Source organism: Oncorhynchus clarkii, chromosome 15, assembly GCF_045791955.1.
Source record: "Oncorhynchus clarkii lewisi isolate Uvic-CL-2024 chromosome 15, UVic_Ocla_1.0, whole genome shotgun sequence".
In the NCBI taxonomy this organism is placed as follows: domain Eukaryota; kingdom Metazoa; phylum Chordata; class Actinopteri; order Salmoniformes; family Salmonidae; genus Oncorhynchus; species Oncorhynchus clarkii.
Genome location: NC_092161.1, coordinates 24305670 through 24326404, shown reverse-complemented (window position 1 = coordinate 24326404; position 20735 = coordinate 24305670). Strand labels below are relative to the sequence as shown.

The 20735-nt window shown below is 45.1% G+C and overlaps 1 protein-coding gene across 1 annotated transcript in view; it reads left to right on the top strand.

Annotated features, from left to right (window-relative positions):
* Window positions 1–20735, top strand: part of LOC139367078 (collagen alpha-1(XXI) chain-like) — a 51628-nt gene that overhangs the window by 15694 nt on the left and 15199 nt on the right. The window contains exons 12-18 of the mRNA XM_071105084.1: window positions 204–257; window positions 668–721; window positions 826–879; window positions 1274–1327; window positions 1445–1498; window positions 3813–3866; window positions 19648–19701. Of these exons, the coding sequence (XP_070961185.1) occupies window positions 204–257; window positions 668–721; window positions 826–879; window positions 1274–1327; window positions 1445–1498; window positions 3813–3866; window positions 19648–19701 (378 nt within the window). The remainder of the gene's footprint in view (window positions 1–203; window positions 258–667; window positions 722–825; window positions 880–1273; window positions 1328–1444; window positions 1499–3812; window positions 3867–19647; window positions 19702–20735) is intronic.

Sequence of the window (20735 nt, the reverse complement as noted above, 5' to 3'; positions counted from 1 at the left end):
CGTGAAAACAACAGTACCCATCTCCCATCACACCTACCTCCCACAGATGTTGGGAGAAGTTTTGGGGGAGTTTTTGACCTATCATTTGACATAACGGAACAGAGAATCACAGATAGCCTTCCCACTTAGGCAACACATAGACTACATTATACTGACCCTGTGATTGCTTGTTTTCCTCCATGCCTGCCTTTTGTTTTGTCTAGGGAACCCAGGGTGAGCCTGGTGGGTCTGGAGAACCTGGGTTTCCTGGCGAGACGGTGAGCATTTCTTGACAATCCAACACTGCTAACTGTAACACGTGTAACACTCAGGAATAATGTACTTCTAAATATGAATAGTACCGTTTTTTTAATCAAACCGTTATGGTTGTTATGCTAACAGTTAGCATATCCATTCAGTTTAATGTGGTCTGTGCAGGAATCAAACCCACCACAATAGTAGCCAGTATTACCAACAACATTGCAGCTACCACTGTTCTGAAAGCTCTGAGGAAAGCCCAGAGACCAACACCTAAAATATGATGCTAGGAAGAGCAGCGTGCGACTGTCTCTTTTATTAGCAACCGCTGCAGTGCCATTAATATATGTTTAATAGCATGATACATCTATTAAATCTGAGAGACATACAATAGAAGTGTTTGTTTCTTATTTATTCCTGACCCACACAGGGTGAATTGGGCCAACTAGGACCCAATGGGGCTCCAGGTCTGACAGGTGGCAAGGTAAGCTCCTCCTCCTCTGTGTAGATGTGCATGATTTGGATTTATATATTAGGGTTTGAGTTTTGCATAACACTCTAACATGCTCCAACTTTGTGTCCATGAAGGGCGAGAGAGGGGATCCAGGACTGCCGGGGAAACCGGGCCCGCCAGGACCAAAGGTGAGACTCCCAACCCGACTTTCACCCACTGTGCCAGGGGACGAGAGGAGCCAACCGGCCCACACCACCACCACAGCCCTGTCTGAAGCACCACAATGGTGCTCTGTATACCAGTCTTGTTCTGTCTGTTCTGGACTAGTGTTTTAAGAGGGTTTAAACAGATGGTAAGGTTCAATGGAAACAACACAGTCTAACTGCGTTGAAGTGCAGGCCCTTTGAGACCAGATGGGGAGGAAATGGAGGGATTTATTTTCACATGTAGCATATCAAAACCTTCAGAAAATGGGCAGAGCAAAAAAAGTCAACACTGTAATTCACTACAGATGCCAAGAGTAGTTAGATTTTTCATCAATGCCTCACTGTGCGTTGTTAAATATTGTATTTTGTATTCAAGGGTCCTGCCACCTCACAATTAAACCTGGGCTCTGTTGGAATGCCAGGGAAAAAGGTAAGGGAGGAAGAGTTTGGGCCTGGGTCTCCAGACCTTTTCATAACAATAGATCTATAATAATTGATGAACCGAAACTTTGCCTGTAACAGCATGTCTTCTCCATTGTCCATATAGGGACTTCCGGGTGAGAGGGGACAAACCGGACCTCCGGGTGAGATTGGACCAATGGTACGTTCTGGTTTTGATTCTTTGTTTATCTATGATCATCATCTGACCAATATGGTCGTTTGTCATAATCCTTGGCAGTCTGTCAGTTTCGGGAACCTGGCTTCTTAGTTAGATCTTGTTTAAAGCTCCCATGTCTACATAGCTGCTGATAAAATAGTATGTGTTGCCTGCTTCTACACCCTAGACTATTACAATGATTCTTATTTAAGTCCTTCACAAAAAAATGCAAACCTTCAACTCAATCCCCATTACTAACAGGTGAGGGCTTCCAGTGTACGTCTCATCTCATAAGATGCTCAAACTGACAGAACTAATAACTACCATGCACTGCATGAATAAATCAAATAAAATAAAATTGTATTGGTCACATACATATGTTTAGCAGATGTTATTGCGGGTGTAGGAAAATGCTTGTGTTTTCAGCTCCAACAGTGCAGTAATATCTAACAAGTAATATCTAACAATTTCACAATACACACACATCTAAAGTAAAAGGAATGGAATGGAATTAAGAATATATAACTATTTGGATGAGCAATGTCGGAGCAGCATAGACTGAAATACAATAGAATAGAAAGCAGTATATACATATGAGATGAGTAATGCAAAATATGTAAACATTATTAAAGTGATTAGTGTTCCATTATTAAAGTGGCCAGTGATTTCAAGTCTATGTATACAGGGCAGCAGCCTCTAAGGTGCTAGTGATGGCTATTTAACAGTCTGATGGCCTTGAGATAGAAGCTGATTTTCAGTCTCTCGGTCTCAGCTTTGATGCACCTGTACTGACCTCGCCTTCTGGATGATAGCGGGGTGAACAGGCAGTGGCTCGGGTAGTTGTTGTCCTTGATGATCTTTTTAGCCTTCCTGTGACATCCGGTGCTGTAGGTGTCCTGTAGGGCAGGGAGTTTGCCCCCGATGATGCGTTGGGCAGACCACACAACCCTATGGAGAACCCTGCAGTTGTGGGCGGTGCAGTTGCTGTACCAGGCGGTGATACAGGCTGACAGGATGCTCTCAATTGTGCATCTGTAAAAGTTTGAGGCTTTTAGGTGCCAAGCAAAATTTCTTCAGCCTCCTGTGGTTGACGAGGCGCTGTTGCACTTTCTTCACCACACTGTCTGTGTGGGTGGACCATTTCAGTTTGTCAGTGATGTGTACACCGAGGAACTTGAAGCTTTCCACCTTCTTCACTGCGGTCCCGTCAATGTGGATAGTGGGGTGCTCCCTCTGCTGTGTCCTGAAGTCTACGATCAGCTCCTTTGTTTTGTTGACATTGGATGAGAGGTTATTTTTCTGGCACCACACTCCCAGGGCCCTCATCTCCTCCCTGTAGGCTGTCTAGTCTTTGTTGGTAATCAAGCCTACTACTGTTGTGTTGTCTGCAAACGTGATGATTGAGTTGCAGGCGTGTGTGGCCACACAGTCATGGATGAACAGGGTGTTGTGGGGCCCCTGTATTGAGGATCAGCGAAGTGAATATGTCTGTAAACACTCCAGCCAGCTGGTCTGAGTATGCTCTGAGGACGTGGATAGGGATGGCGTCTCATCCGGCAGCCTTGCGAGGGTTGACGCGGTTAAATGTCTTACGTCGGCCACGGAGAATGAGAGCCCACAGTCTTTGGTAGCTGGTCGGTTTCGCTGTGTTATCCTCAAAGCGGGAGAAAAAGGTGTTTAGCTTACCTGGAAGCAAGACATCGGTGTCCGCGACGTGGCTGGTTTTTCCTTTGTAGTCTGTGATTGTCTGTAGACTCTGCCACATATGTCTTGTGTCTGAGCTGTTGAATTGCGACTCCACTTTGTCTCTATACTGACGTTTTGCCTGTTTAATTGCCTTATATTCAGCCAAAATCCCAGTCACCTTGCCATGGTTAAATGCGGTTTTGGGCGAATTCTGCCATCTATCCAAGGTTTCGGGTTAGGGTCGGTTTAAGGGGGCTAGTAAACTGTCATCCAAATTTCAGTACTTCAAATTCTCTCTCACTGCAGTGGTTCTGAGATGCACCTGACTGCATAACCCACAGCAGGTCTTTGACTCTGAAACCGTTTTGATTCCCAGGCTAGCCGTTCTTACCTTCACAGAGGAGACACCACAGATCTTTTGTAATTCTCTCAGATATGGGAGAAAGTGTAGCTTACAGCAGAGTGGGTTTGCTGCTTCCTCAGTCCGCTCTGTATGTCTATACACCAGACAGCCTGTTTGAAGTGGGAGTGGAGGGGCTCATTTCTGTAATTGTGTTTGATTTGGGACGTGAAGAGGGGGAATTTGGTATTGACCTGTTCTGCTCCGTTTCTTATTTTATTTTCCTTACAGGGGGGACCAGGAGTGCAGGGCAAAGATGGAATGATTGGGCCGGTGGGACCAAAGGTGATTCCTATCCTCTACTTCCTGCTCCATTAACAATGGGCGGATCTTAACTTGATTTTTGTTTATAGAGGCATAGGCAGTAATGAAAGGAAGCAAGACTCATTCTGTTTCTCGTTAGTTAACAGTGTAGTTCCTGTGTCATTACATGAAACAACATACTATCCAAGCAACTACATTCACTACATGGTGGTTTTTCTTTGATGTACCGTGTGAAAATATGAGGTACAGTAGGATCATATAGGATAATGTGCTCTGCACCAGATGCCAAGTGAATCATATTCTACTTTGATTGAAATTCAATCCCATCAAGCCTCTCTTGGCATAATTTGATTCAATTAAGCGAAGGACACAGGATTGACCACATCTGAAGTACGTCAAGTTGTGAAATAAGTTAAATACAACACTGTGAACTTGCAAACAAGAAAGCATGAAGGCTCGCTGTGGAGATTCACTTTCGACCATTCTAGGAAAGGAAGTTATGTGCATGTTATACCAATTGAATTCCAGCCACAAAGCAATTTGGCAGTTTTCCTGTTATTATAATGCAATTGCGACCCAAGAAACACTGTAATTCCAACAGGCCCATCGGTCTGTGTGTGGGTTGAGCACTGCCTCAGTAATAACAAAAGGTTGTGTTCACACTTTGAGCTTCTAATGTGAACCACATGTCGGGTGCTACTGCACAGTTCCATTGACACAAAACAGAATTGCAGTCCGGTCATATTGTTAAACATGTCCTATTAGACCCAAATGAGGCCTTTCATCAGAACTAAAGGACCAAAACACAGTGGTTAAATACCCATGTCAGGGATGTGTTTCATCCTGAAAAGCACTTTGAAAAGTGAGTGAGGGATTTGTAACCAACAAGCTAGAAGCCTGTGATTGCTCTGGTCCTGGGACCAAGCTAGAAGCCTGTGATTGCCCTGGTCCTGGGACCAAGCTAGAAGCCTGTGATTGCCCTGGTCCTGGGACCAAGCTAGAAGCCTGTGATTGCCCTGGTCCTGGGACCAAGCTAGAAGCCTGTGATTGCCCTGGTCCTGGGACCAAGCTAGAAGCCTGTGATTGCCCTGGTCCTGGGACCAAGCTAGAAGCCTGTGATTTCCCTGGTCCTGGAACCAAGCTAGAAGCCTGTGATTGCCCTGGTCCTGGGACCAAGCTAGAAGCCTGTGATTTCCCTGGTCCTGGGACCAAGCGAACGTTCACTAGTGGCATTTTCTCAGATACTGCAAGAAAAATAAATGAAGTGCATTTCCCTTGATACTGTTGCAGGGAACATTGCACAGCCTAATGATTTACAGGAATCAATCCATCTGTATATACAGACGGACAGAAAGGGCTATTCTCATACAGTTGACTCCAACATGGAAATTCAAATCTGTTTATTGGATTAGTGACTCCTAACAAAGATTGTGTTTGGATGGAAAAGTCAGAAAGAGTGTTTTCCCCTCTACCTTTCAGCCCATTGTAATGGTTGGTAAATGAATGAATCACAAGGCAGTGCAGACTCAGTGAGACAAATCCACGTAATGTTATTTGTGCTACCGGATCTTATACAGTTTACTTTTCTAATGAAAGAGAGAGACATTGTTGAACTGGGTTGTACAGATTGATTAATTCACTTGTTGTACAGACTCATTCACTTCAACCCATCTGGACACAATCAGTGCACAATCTTGACTTGCAGTAAGTCATCAGATTGAAATTATGATTTAGTGATCCTGGAAGTCAGTATAATTATGTATAACTGTGTGTGTGATTTTTATTTTTTTTGTGACACATGTTGGAGAACTATTGTAACAAACCAATGGCGTGATTCAATCAGTTAGTGTTGCTTTACACTGAGATCCACTGGTGAATTTGAAACACTGATGGTGCATATAGAATAGTGTGTGTGTGTGCGTGTGCGTGTGTGTGTGTGTGTGTGTGTGTGTGTGTGTGTGCGCGTGCACGTGCGTGTATTTCCAGTCTCAGGCAGTTTGAATGAGACATGCACTCACCCCCATTGACAGTTCAGGTGGCTGGGGTCCTGGGTCCTGTCATGGGGGTGTTTCACATTACTGGCAGAGGGCCACCCCCCCACTCAGCACCCAGTCCATGCCAAGCTATAGGCCTGTACCTGTACTATACTCACAACCTCCTGTTAACAACATGTCTAGCTGCTGCACTGTAACACACTGCATGCCTGTGAGGTCATGGCTTTACCATTAGCCTGGCTGTTACCCAAACACCTGCTTGCTCACTGACATAGAGCACGCACGCCTTCTAAATGAATGTATAAAGTCAATATCCATGTGTATATCAAGTATAAATGCAACCATTATTAGACATTTATTTGTGAGTTTTATGTTTTTAACAATCTCCATGGGTTAGTTTTCATTTTACTATTCGCCCAAATCTATCTTTTCTGCTGACATTAGGAATTGAACTTAAGTTATACCCAATACTGAAATTGTACTACAATTATACCCACAGGAGGGAAGTGAAATCAATCACCACAAACATCTCATGAATGGGATGTGTCCACGAGTCTGCTTGGGTTGCATTGTGTGATATGTTTCATGGTGGCTGGCTCGTTCTCAAGGTTTTTGCAGGACAAGGTGAAATATTTTCACTCCAATCATTTTTCCAGTGGACTCACAAACCTAGCAAAATATTTGCTCTGGGAGCACACATTAGGAGTGTGTTTGCTGTGTGTTACACTGTGTTGTGCTCTTTGGGTAAAAACAAGGCCATTTTCTTCTCTGCAGTCGAAATATTCCAAGGTGGGTGAGTTAGCAACACGGTATCCTAGGGCAGGGTGTGTATTGATTTTGGTTATGGTGTGATTATCACTGAGCTAAGAGACAGAAGAGACACTGACAGGGCTAGGTGAGATCCTGGGACACTGGTGCCACAGCATTGGAGCATCACACAAGCAAACTTGACTCGGCAACCTGTTGTTATGCCTAATTCCATAACATCTAAATGGCAGGCAATTGTTGTAGGGTACCTAGGCTTTGGTGAAGGATGTTATGAATGTTGAAGGATGTTAGTCTTCACCCGGTAGCAAAACTTAAACTATGACAACTTGGTATTGAACGCAGGTGGTCTTTATGCTTTAACATCGTGTTAACCCTATGAGCTAAAGCCTCTGCATCCCATCTGGGAGTTAAAACAAGCCCTCAGGCAAGGTTACTCATTGGACAATCATGGTTCACTGAACTACCTCCGCTTCTCCAACATACCTCAGGAGGAAAACGGTAGAAGACATTCAAGATATTGGCTTGGTTTTTACTATCTTCTCTTTTCTATTGTAGATTTCCGCTAGAACAATGTTTACAGAGGACACCTCTAGACCTAGCTTCAGCAGACGTATATCTTCCCCTTATCGACCAGGATGGCAGATTTACTCCCTCTTTTGTCCCATCCCTTCTCAGGTCAGGGTCTCTGAATTCCAACAAACAGTTTAGCCTGCTCTATGGAAGTGCCATAGCCTAGGTACCAGTATGTTTAGCTAACATTCCACTCCTTGTACGCCATGTCACAGAGGCAACATGGACCCCACATGTACCCAGACTAGATGTGCCCTGCATCTCTCATCTCTAAATTATGACAGTTGGCAGACCCAAAATATCATAGGGCCTGAAACAAAAGCGCTAAATAATTTCTATGTATTATCATTATCATTTAGTAGAAGTAGTTTCTCTGTCTAGTTTACTGGTTTAGAAGCCTCCAGGAAAGTTGGTCTGAGAAAATTATACAATAACAGAAATGGGACTCTGAAGGTCTTTAAAGTGTTTAAATATAATGCAAATATAAAACAAAAATATGTCATTAAGCAGATACCTTTAGCTAGGGGTAAAGGTGGGTTTTTACCCAGATCTTAAATCCATGAGCACTGGACCATCAGGAGGGGGATGATCTCTTACCAGGACACCAGTTACCCAACCTAATACTCACAGTGCCTTATGTATTTACAGAGCTCATGTCTATCTCTCCATCTCGACACGACAGAAGGGACTCTTCTCTCTCTCCCCTCTCTATCTTCTTCCATCTCTTTCAAAATCCCTGAGAAAGATGACCCATGCATGCCTATTGAGATTAGAGGACAGTAAAAATATCACAATGCCACATGAGCTAGTAAAACAGATTCCAGGCCAAATCCTTCGCCCAATTTCTTTCATCCAACGCACACATCATTAGGTTGTGTGATTAGCTGTTGGGACGTGGCCTGTCAGTTTCATTGGTGAGGTTTCTGCCCTAGGAAAACACATGCACACATACACGCGCATTAACACATGCACGCACACACACAATTAGACAAGCACATTTTAATCTCGACACTATCCACACTTTCACAGACATATAAAACTCAAATTTGTTGTAAATATCGTTGATTTACACAGAGTTGTCCTTTAAACAATACTGAAACCCGGGCTGCCTATTCCAATTAATGTCAATGAGGCCTATACTATAGACTTATACGACTTTACAGAAGTATAGACCAGGGCAATTCCTCCCACAAAAACATTTTCATAGTTGGGGATAAAATATACGATTACACTATCCCTGGTCTAATTTCAACAAAGTCTTATTGAGGCCCTCATGTTGAAGCCATTGAGTATGTTTTTTTTGTACTTGTATGCATACTCAATGCATGCATTATTAAAAAGTCAGACTCGAGTATTTCATAAAGGATTGTCTGTCTGTGTGCACATATTGGATAAATCTGTTTGGGTCCTTCATGGATACTTCAGGATTTTGGCAATGAATCCCTTTATCTACTTCCCCAGAGTCGGATGAACTTGTGGTTACCATTTTTATGTCTCTGCATGCAGTTTGAAGGAAGTTGCTAACTAGCTTTAGCGAAATTGCTAACTAGTGTTAGTACAATGACTGGAAGTTTATGGTAACTGCTAGCATGCTCGTTAGCATTGGCTCGCATAACTACAGTACCTCTAACTTCCTTCATACTGGCTGCAGAGACATTCAAATGGTATCCATGAGTTCATCTCACTTGGGGGAAGTAGATAAAGGGCTTCATTACCCCAATTCCTGAGGTATCCCTTTAACCAGGGGATGAATCTGTTAGGACCTTTAACCAGGGGATGAATCTGTTACGGTCTTTAACCAGGGAATTAATCTGTTACGGTCTTTAACCAGGGGATGAATCTGTTAGGATCTTTAACCAGGGGATGTGTAGTGTAGCAGATGGGTAATACATGTGTATATGTCTACTCTCTGTTACGGTGCGTGAATGAGGACCCAAAAGCGAATTAACTTAAACAGAGCTTCTTTAATTACCAAACATAGGTAGGCTCAGACGGACCGGCAGATTCCGACAGGACAAGACAAGGTTACAGCAAACATGACGACAGTCTGGTTCAGGCATGAAACACAACAAACAAGAATCCGACAAGGACAGGAACAAAAACAGAGAGAGATATAGGGACCTAATCAGAGGGAAAAAGGGAAGAGGTGGGAAACGGGGTGACGAGGTGGTTAGGAGGAGACAAGGCACAGCTGGTGGAAATTGGGGGAGAAAAGGTAACCTAACAACGACCAGCAGAGGGAGACAGGGTGAAGGGAAAGGACAGAGACAAGACACAACATGACAGTACATGACAGTACCCCCCCACTCACCGAGCGCCTCCTGGCGCACTCGAGGAGGAAACCTGGCGGCAACGGAGGAAATCCTCGATCAGCGCACGGTCCAGCACGTCCCGAGAGGGAACCCAACTCCTCTCCTCAGGACCGTACCCCTCCCAATCTACGAGGTACTGGTGACCACGGCCCCGAGGACGCATGTCCAAAATTCTACGGACCCTGTAGATGGGTGCGCCCTCGACAAGGATGGGGGGGGGGGGGGGGGGGGAAGACGAGCGGGGGCGCGAAGGACGGGCTTGATGCAGGAGACATGGAAGACCGGGTGGACGCGACGAAGGTATCGCGGAAGAAGAAGTCGAACTGCGACAGGATTAATGACCCGAGAAATACGGAACGGACCAATGAACCGCGGGGTCAACTTGCGAGAAGCCGTCTTAAGGGGAAGGTTCTGAGTGGAGAGCCAAACTCTCTGACCGCGACAATATCTAGGACTCTTAGTTCTACGCTTATTAGCAGCCCTCACAGTCTGCGTCCTATAACGGCAAAGTGCAGACCTGACCCTCTTCCAGGTGCGCTCGCAACGTTGGACAAAAGCCTGAGCGGAGGGGACGCTGGACTCGGCGAACTGAGATGAGAACAGCGGAGGCTGGTACCCGAGGCTACTCTGAAAAGGAGATAGCCCGGTCGCAGACGAAGGAAGCGAGTTGTGGGCGTATTCTGCCCAGGGGAGCTGTTCTGACCAAGACGCAGGGTTGCGAAAAGAAAGACTGCGTAAGATGCGACCAATAGTCTGATTGGCCCGTTCTGCTTGACCGTTAGACTGGGGGTGAAAGCCGGAAGAGAGACTGACGGAAGCCCCAATCAAACGGCAAAACTCCCTCCAAAATTGAGACGTGAATTGCGGACCTCTGTCCGAAACGACGTCTGACGGAAGGCCATGAATTCTGAAAACATTCTCGATGATGATTTGTGCCGTCTCTTTAGCAGAAGGAAGCTTAGCAAGGGGAATGAAATGAGCCGCCTTAGAGAACCTATCGACAACCGTAAGAATAACAGTCTTCCCCGCTGACGAAGGCAGTCCGGTGACAAAATCTAAGGCGATGTGAGACCACGGTCGAGAGGGAATAGGAAGCGGCCTGAGACGGCCGGCAGGAGGAGAGTTACCGGACTTAGTCTGCGCGCAGACCGAACAAGCAGCCACGAAACGACGCGTGTCATGCTCCCGGGTGGGCCACCAAAAACGCTGGCGAATGGAAGCAAGCGTACCCCGAACGCCAGGGTGGCCGGCTAACTTGGCAGAGTGAGCCCACTGAAGAACGGCCAGACGAGTAGGAACGGGAACGAAAAGAAGGTTCCTAGGACAAGCGCGCGGCGACGGAGTGTGAGTGAGCGCTTGTTTTACCTGCCTCTCAATTCCCCAGACAGTCAACCCGACAACACGCCCCTCAGGGAGAATCCCCTCGGGGTCAGTGGAGGCTACTGAAGAACTGAAGAGACGAGACAAAGCATCAGGCTTGGTGTTCTTAGAGCCCGGACGATAAGAAATCACGAACTCGAAACGAGCGAAAAACAGCGCCCAACGCGCCTGACGCGCATTAAGTCGTTTGGCAGAACGGATGTACTCAAGGTTCCTATGGTCAGTCCAAACGACAAAAGGAACGGTCGCCCCCTCCAACCACTGTCGCCATTCGCCTAGGGCTAACCGGATGGCGAGCAGTTCGCGGTTACCCACATCATAGTTACGTTCCGACGGCGACAGGCGATGAGAAAAATACGCGCATGGGTGGACCTTGTCGTCAGAGAGGGAGCGCTGAGAAAGAATGGCTCCCACGCCCACCTCTGACGCGTCAACCTCGACAACGAACTGTCTAGAGACGTCAGGTGTAACAAGGATAGGAGCGGATGTAAAACGATTCTTGAGGAGATCAAAAGCTCTCTGGGCGGAAACGGACCACTCAAAGCACGTCTTGACAGAAGTAAGGGCTGTGAGAGGAGCTGCCACCTGACCGAAATTACGGATGAAACGACGATAGAAGTTCGCGAAGCCGAGAAAGCGCTGCAGCTCGACGCGTGACTTAGGGACGGGCCAATCAATGACAGCTTGGACTTTAGCGGGATCCATCTTAATGCCTTCAGCGGAAATAACAGAACCGAGAAATGTGACGGAGGAGGCATGAAAAGTGCACTTCTCAGCCTTCACAAAAAGACAATTCTCTAAAAGGCGCTGGAGGACACGTCGAACGTGCTGAACATGAATCTGGAGTGACGGTGAAAAAATCAGGATATCGTCAAGGTAAACGAAAACAAAGATGTTCAGCATGTCTCTCAGGACATCATTGACTAATGCCTGAAAGACAGCTGGAGCGTTAGCGAGGCCGAAAGGAAGAACCCGGTATTCAAAGTGCCCTAACGGAGTGTTAAACGCCGTCTTCCACTCGTCCCCCTCCCTGATGCGCACGAGATGGTAAGCGTTACGAAGGTCCAACTTAGTGAAAAACCTGGCTCCCTGCAGGATCTCGAAGGCTGAAGACATAAGAGGAAGCGAATAACGATTCTTCACTGTTATGTCATTCAGCCCTCGATAATCTATGCAGGGACGCAGAGACCCGTCCTTCTTCTTGACAAAAAAAAACCCCGCTCCGGCGGGAGAGGAGGAGGGGACTATGGTACCGGCGTCAAGAGCTACAGACAAATAATCTTCGAGAGCCTTACGTTCGGGAGCCGACAGAGAGTATAGTCTACCCCGGGGGGGGGGGTGGTTCCCGGAAGGAGATCAATACTACAATCATACGACCGGTGTGGAGGAAGAGAGGTGGCCCTGGACCGACTGAACACCGTGCGCAGATCGTGATATTCCTCCGGCACCCCTGTCAAATCACCAGGCTCCTCCTGTGAAGAAGAGACAGAGGAAACAGGAGGGATAGCAGACATTAAACATTTCACATGACAAGAGACGTTCCAGGAGAGGATAGAATTACTAGACCAATTAATGGAAGGATTATGACAAACTAGCCAGGGATGGCCCAAAACAACAGGTGTAAAAGGTGAACGAAAAATTAAAAAAGAAATGGTTTCACTATGATTACCAGAAACAGTGAGGGTTAAAGGTAGCGTCTCACGCTGAATCCTGGGGAGAGGACTACCATCCAGGGCGAACAAGGCCGTGGGCTCCTTTAACTGTCTGAGAGGAATGTCATGTTCCCGAGCCCAGGTCTCGTCCATAAAACAGCCCTCCGCCCCAGAGTCTATTAAGGCACTGCAGGAAGCTGACGAACCGGTCCAGCGTAGATGGACCGACAAGGTAGTGCAGGATCTTGAAGGAGAGACAGGAGTAGTAGCGCTCACCAGTAGCCCTCCGCTTACTGATGAGCTCTGGCTTTTACTGGACATGAAGTGACAAAATGACCAGCAGAACCGCAATAGAGACAGAGGCGGTTGGTGATTCTCCGTTCCCTCTCCTTAGTCGAGATGCAGATACCTCCCAGCTGCATAGGCTCAGCTCCCGAGCCGGCAGAGGAAGATGGTAGTGATGCGGAGAGGGGGGCAACGGAGAGCGCGAGCTCCTTTCCACGAGCTCGGTGACGAAGATCAACCCGTCGCTCAATGCGAATAGCGAGTTCAATCAAGGAATCCACGCTGGAAGGAACCTCCCGGGAGAGAATCTCATCCTTTACCTCTGCGCGGAGACCCTCCAGAAGACGAGCGAGCAAGGCCGGCTCGTTCCAGCCACTGGAGACAGCAAGAGTGCGAAACTCAATAGAGTAGTCTGTTATGGATCGATTGCCTTGACATAGGGAAGACAGGGCCCTGGAAGCCTCCTCCCCAAAAACAGATCGATCAAAAACCTGTATCATCTCCTCCTTAAAGTCCTGATACTGGTTAGTACACTCAGCCCTTGCCTCCCAGATTGCCGTGCCCCACTCACGAGCCCGTCCAATAAGGAGAGATATGACGTAGGCGACACGAGCAGTGTTCCTGGAGTAAGTGTTGGGCTGGAGAGAAAACACAATATCACACTGGGTGAGGAACGAGCGGCATTCAGTGGGCTCCCCAGAGTAACACGGCGGGTTATTGATTCTGGGCTCCGGAGATTCGAAAGCCCTGGAAGTGGCCGGTGGATCGAGGCGGAGATGGTGAACCTGTTCTGTGAGGTTGGAGACTTGGGTGGCCAGGGTCTCAACGGCATGTCGAGCAGCAGACACTTCCTGCTCGTGTCTGCCTAGCATCGCTCCCTGGATCCCGACGGCTGAGTGGAGAGGATCCGAAGTCGCTGGGTCCATTCTTGGTCGGATTCTTCTGTTACGGTGCGTGAATGAGGACCCAAAAGCGAATTAACTTAAACAGAGCTTCTTTAATTACCAAACATAGGTAGGCTCAGACGGACCGGCAGATTCCGACAGGACAAGACAAGGTTACAGCAAACATGACGACAGTCTGGTTCAGGCATGAAACACAACAAACAAGAATCCGACAAGGACAGGAACAAAAACAGAGAGAGATATAGGGACCTAATCAGAGGGAAAAAGGGAACAGGTGGGAAACGGGGTGACGAGGTGGTTAGGAGGAGACAAGGCACAGCTGGTGGAAATTGGGGGAGAAAAGGTAACCTAACAACGACCAGCAGAGGGAGACAGGGTGAAGGGAAAGGACAGAGACAAGACACAACATGACAGTACATGACACTCTCAGCACCACACACACACACACACACACACACACACACACACACACACACACACACACACACACACACACACACACACACACACACACACACACACACACACACACACACACACACACACACACACACACACACAAACACCATCACTGGCTAAAGCCCCAACATCAAGATTCCTTCCCCCGCTGCTTCAGTAGCCCACACGTACAATAACAGGACCCCAGATTTGATCCTTGAATTAAACAAGTTGGCAGAATGTAAGCCAAGCTGTAGCCCACTCTGTTTTAGGCTAAGCCTCCCTACAGGACTAGTGCCAATTAGATTAGCACTCGAGGAAGCTCAGTAACACTACAATGGGATTCTGACGTCATTCAGGAAAAGGTGCCTCAAATGAAACTCCCTTGTTCATTGTTGCTAGCTGAAGGAGGACATTCTATGAGCATTGATTTGAATGCATTTACAGATGCTTATGTATCTATGAGGTTGTTGTGTGGAACCACAAGCTCTTACTAATACTCTTGGCAGACAATGGAGGGCATTATACAGTGCCTTGCGAAAGTATTCGGCCCCCTTGAACTTTGCGACCTTTTGCCACATTTCAGGCTTCAAACATAAAGATATAAAACTGTATTTTTTTGTGAAGAATCAACAACAAGTGGGACACAATCATGAAGTGGAACGACATTTACTGGATATTTCAAACTTTTTTAACAAATCAAAAACGGAAAAATTGGGCGTGCAAAATTATTCAGCCCCCTTAAGTTAATACTTTGTAGCGCCACCTTTTGCTGCGATTACAGCTGTAAGTCGCTTGGGGTATGTCTCTATCAGTTTTGCACATCGAGAGACTGACATTTTTTTCCCATTCCTCCTTGCAAAACAGCTCGAACTCAGTGAGGTTGGATGGAGAGCATTTGTGAACAGCAGTTTTCAGTTCTTTCCACAGATTCTCGATTGGATTCAGGTCTGGACTTTGACTTGGCCATTCTAACACCTGGATATGTTTATTTTTGAACCATTCCATTGTAGATTTTGCTTTATGTTTTGGATCATTGTCTTGTTGGAAGACAAATCTCCGTCCCAGTCTCAGGTCTTTTGCAGACTCCATCAGGTTTTCTTCCAGAATGGTCCTGTATTTGGCTCCATCCATCTTCCCATCAATTAACCATCTTCCCTGTCCCTGCTGAAGAAAAGCAGGCCCAAACCATGATGTTGCCACCACCATGTTTGACAGTGGGGATGGTGTGTTCAGGGTGTTGCTTATACGCCAAACATAACGTTTTGCATTGTTGCCAAAAAGTTCAATTTTGGTTTCATCTGACCAGAGCACCTTCTTCCACATGTTTGGTGTGTCTCCCAGGTGGCTTGTGGCAAACTTTAAACGACACTTTTTATGGATATCTTTAAGAAATGGCTTTCTTCTTGCCACTCTTCCATAAAGGCCAGATTTGTGCAATATATACGACTGATTGTTGTCCTATGGACAGAGTCTCCCACCTCAGCTGTAGATCTCTGCAGTTCATCCAGAGTGATCATGGGCCTCTTGGCTGCATCTCTGATCAGTATTCTCCTTGTATGAGCTGAAAGTTTAGAGGGACGGCCAGGTCTTGGTAGATTTGCAGTGGTCTGATACTCCTTCCATTTCAATATTATCGCTTGCACAGTGCTCCTTGGGATGTTTAAAGCTTGGGAAATCTTTTTGTATCCAAATCCGGCTTTTAACTTCTTCACAACAGTATCTCGGACCTGCCTGGTGTGTTCCTTGTTCTTCATGATGCTCTCTGCACTTTTAACGGACCTCTGAGACTATCACAGTGCAGGTGCATTTATACGGAGACTTGATTACACACAGGTGGATTGTATTTATCATCATTAGTCATTTAGGTCAACATTGGATCATTCAGAGATCCTCACTGAACTTCTGGAGAGAGTTTGCTGCACTGAAAGTAAAGGGGCTGAATAATTTTGCACGCCCAATTTTTCAGTTTTTGATTCGTTAAAAAAGTTTGAAATATCCAATAAATGTCATCCCACTTCATGATTGTGTCCCACTTGTTGTTGATTCTTCACAAAAAAATACAGTTTTATATCTTTATGTTTGAAGCCTGAAATGTGGCAAAAGGTCGCAAAGTTCAAGGGGGCCGAATACTTTCGCAAGGCACTGTATCTATAAGTGGATGGCCTATATATAATGGCTTAGGTGGTTGTCTAACCTAGCTACCTTCAGATGACTGCACTAACTGTACGCACCTCTGGATAAGTGTCTGCTAATTGATTCAAACGTAAATGTTATAGAAAATGTTACCGCATGATACCTCAACAAAACTGAGGGTGTTAATTACTTTGGCAAAATGATACACAGAGTCCCTAAAAAAAGGCTTGTAATTTGGGAACTCCCTATGTTACTCCTTTGTTGAGATTCCAGTTGCATATCGCAATAAATATCTGCTGAATGTAATTTGGCTTTTTAATGATAGGGTATTATCCCTAAGCATGATCTGTTTACATGGTTTTGATGATTTGTTAGTGTTATTGCCATACAATTACATATGGAACATGTGAATTATATATTCTTTGTGGTTGTTGCCCTATTCACATAGAAGACTTGTGGAAGAGGTTCTGGAAGAAAGGAAATGCTTTTTCAAAATCAGGAAATGTTTGTCTAATAACTATTGGCATACATACACAGAAACTTTTCTAAAACGGAATACTCATCTCCCATTCTTGTTATCCACCTGCTTACTCAAAACTCTTTACCATTCCACAAATGGGCAACTAGCCTCAGTTTCCTGAACCTCTAGCAATTAGGAAAAAGTCTGGTAATGTGTGTAGCCGAGTGCTCCGGGGAGTGGTGCTGTCACTCCTAGTCCCAGCTTTAGTTGGTTTGTGTTGAGTGAAGTTGTCACACACCTACACTGGGATAGAAAGCGCTTTTTGTGTTGTTGCTCGGTGGCTGAGCGTCGAGACAACACATGCAGTTTCAGCTCTTACGATGTCTGTCCAGTCTCCGTACAAACAGGCAACAGTAGGAGGCAGCCATTTTTGAAAAATTTCCCATATAAACCACGTTCCAGGTCCAGTATGTCAAAAAACCCATGAAGAGGCTAGCTAGTCGCTACACAGAGAGCCCTTTCTAATATCTTGTAATGCCACCCTAATATGATTGTGATGCAGCATTTAGCTGCCAAAATCAATGTTTGAGCCCTCATAATTAAAAGGCATTGACAAGCAGAAGCCTAATAATGGGAAGCTGGCTTCGTGCCGTAGCCACCATTGAACACACTACACAGTCAGTGTAGCTGCTTGGGATTATGAAAACAAACAGCAGGCTTCATGAGACAGACTTTCTGTAGGAACTTCTGGAATAATACCTTCCATCAATAACTGCGGTGCAAAGCAGTGTTTTACATCAGGGAGCTCAGTGAAAACACAAACACAACTAGCAAATACGAACCAAAATTTCATCCTGATTTAATTGTAAATCAAGGCCCTCTGTGTGGGTTTTATTTTCCGGCTTAGCCATTTAAGTGCCGTGCTGTTTGAAGGGAGAGGAGAATGGGGAGTGTATTCAAGGTTATGACTTCAAAGTTTCTCACCCTTGCTAATGTATGCAACTTTTTAATGAGTACAGTCAATCTGGTTCCCTTCATTACTTTGGGAGAGGACACAGAACAAGTCTATGGAGTTTTTGCTGAAGGAAAAAACAACTCCCATTGATAAGTACATATCAGTTACATCTACAGTGCTATATTTAGGATGACTTTCTATGGAACTCACATTCCCATTTCATATTTTCCCATTTCCTGTGACTACTTTATATTTTACAACCAATTTGGACCTTTCTTTTCTGTTCTCTTGCTTCCAATTAAAATAGACTATATACAGGGTACTACTGTATGTTTGACATATGTGTGTGTAATTTGTGTCACATTGCATTTTTCCCAAGTGGCTGGTGCTTGTTGACAAATTGCTGGTTTGGAATGTTCTCTAATATTTTAGAACTGGTTGCGATCAGATAATATTCAGAAAACAACAATAACAAGTCAAATTGGCTCCCCAAGAAGGATACAAAAATGGATACAACAAACCTATTCCAGATGCCCATTGTGCCAAAACAGAAGGTTGTGTTCATTTTCAGTTGTTTCATTTGTAAAACAGGGAGCACAGTAAGCTTAGTTTTTCAGAGCAACTGTATCCTCATTTGAACTGAATGTCAGTAAAACATTAGTTCTTTACAACTCTCAATTCACAAAACCTAGCCACTAGCCATTATTTATGTCCCCCGTTTGTAAAGAAAATTCTGGTCGCTAGAGTTTTACATGGGGTCCTCCTTGACTTTTGAACCAGAAACTCTGCACTTGTCTATTTTCTAACAGTTATAGCATACAAAGATGTATGTCTCTAACCCCGTTTATTGGTACATCAGGGCGTCTTCTTGTTGTAATTACAGGGTTTGGTGGCATGTATGTTTTTATGTGCGCAGCGTGGCAGGACACTTCAAAAGAAAAAACATAACAGAGGCAAAGCTTATTCACCACTTTCCTCACCCTCACCACCCTACCAGTATTGTTTAAATGCATGTTCCATCAGCCAGTATACTTAGTGCAAAGTCATATTCATGAGAGACATTGTATGTCTACAATACTGCTGTAACAGTAACCAACCACCTGGCTAGCTCTCTATTTGAGCAAATGATAAATATAGTACCACAAGGACTGCTCTCGCACTTAGATGAGAATAAGGGCTCTTCTCTTTCTTTCCAGGTAAAATAAAGATAACTAAGATAGAAGCATGAGCTGTGGTCAGCCCACCGGCTGTCTGGGACATGCACATGGGATGCTAACTGCCTTTGTACAGTGGAACCATATTGAGACTGGACAAGGGAACAAGAATAGAAGGTCCCCGCCACAACTGCTAACATGTGTAACTTACCAAGAGGTGATTCATGGTTCATGTATTTCAGTCTCACTTAACCACCTACAGTCTAAACCAGATCCACCTCTTGGCTCAGAAATAATAAATAATAAGGAAGGATTACTTATATTATTCTTTATATATATTTGCATAAATAACCCTTGTTTTGTTTTAAAGATTTTGAGTTTTTCCTGTGATAGGACAGTGAAGAGGAGACAGGAAAGGTAGAAGAGTTTACCAGTCAGAAGGGCGTGGGTCCACTCGAAGTAGCCTAGGCTGTACATGTGTGCCCAGGTCTGTGGCTTTAACTGCCGGACAACAGAGGTCACAGGAATACTGATATTATTCTGATGATTGACCTCATCTCCCACTGCTTCATGCAATGCGACTCACTAACTTACATTCCTTTTGAGCTGCATGTGGGATCCAAATGAATTGGCAACATGTCACAATTTTAGGCTGACGTTTACGTGCTGTAACTATATAAGCATTCTGATTACTAGGTGTGCACGTGAGCTGTATACAAAGGTGCCGAACAATGAAGGCGATCTAACGCTGTTTCAATCTTACTTTCAATCTCTCTCTTCCTTTCTTTCACAGGGAGACAAAGGAGATATTGGAATGTCTGGTGCTGATGGACAACAGGGGGTACCGGTGAGTCAGTCAGCACTTTAGTAGCTGTAGTGTGTGTGTGTGTGTGTGTGTGTGTGTGTGTGTGTGTGTGTGTGTGTGTGTGTGTGTGTGTGTGTGTGTGTGTGTGCTGCACTGTAACCTCCTCTCTGCATGAGACCAAAGAGATCGGATACTGCTTACAGATGCACTTCTCTGACTATCACCAAGTAGAAGTCCCAACATTATTAATTACATTTGCTGGACACGACTTTCATCAATAAGTCAAGAATACATTGTTTTTCGAAGTTTGTTTTAATCTGTTGTAAAGAAATGTGTAATCTGTTGGGCAGAATTTGTAATGCACACATTACCATTGGTGATTCGTAACATTGAATGCACATATGAAGTAGATACTACTGGCTATTCGCAAAGTTTTAGGCACATACAGTATAGATACAGGTAACTGCCAAAATAAAGGAAACACCAACATATAGTGTCTTAATAGGGCGTTGAGTCACCACGAGCCAGAACAGCTTCAATGCGCCTTGGTAAGTGACTGGAATTCTATTGGAAGGATGAGACACCATTCTTCCATGAGAAATTCCATCATTTGGTGTTTTGTTGACGGTGGTGGTCAAACGCTGTTTCAGGCGCCGCTCCAGAATCTCCAATATGTGTTCAATTGGGTTGAGATCTGGTGACTGAGACGGCCATGGTATTTTTTTTTTATACGTGACCATTAGCATGATGGAATATTAATTGCTTACTCAGGAACCACACTTGTGAGGATGCACCTGCTTTCAATACACTTTGTTTCCATTATTTTACCTGTATATCCATTGGCTATGTCTCACGTACTGTATAATACACACATGTATTGTAGTTATAACCAATGGCAATGGTGGTTGTCACCCAAACTGAATGTAGCAACAAACGTAGTGCCTCCAAACAAACACATTTCCCATCAACTCAGCAGAAAAACCTATAACCAGCAGCTGCTTTACAAGTGACTTCGTAAAGATTCATGAAAAAAGGACATTAGGAATTAGGCACGCAACCTCGTATTGGTGCCACAC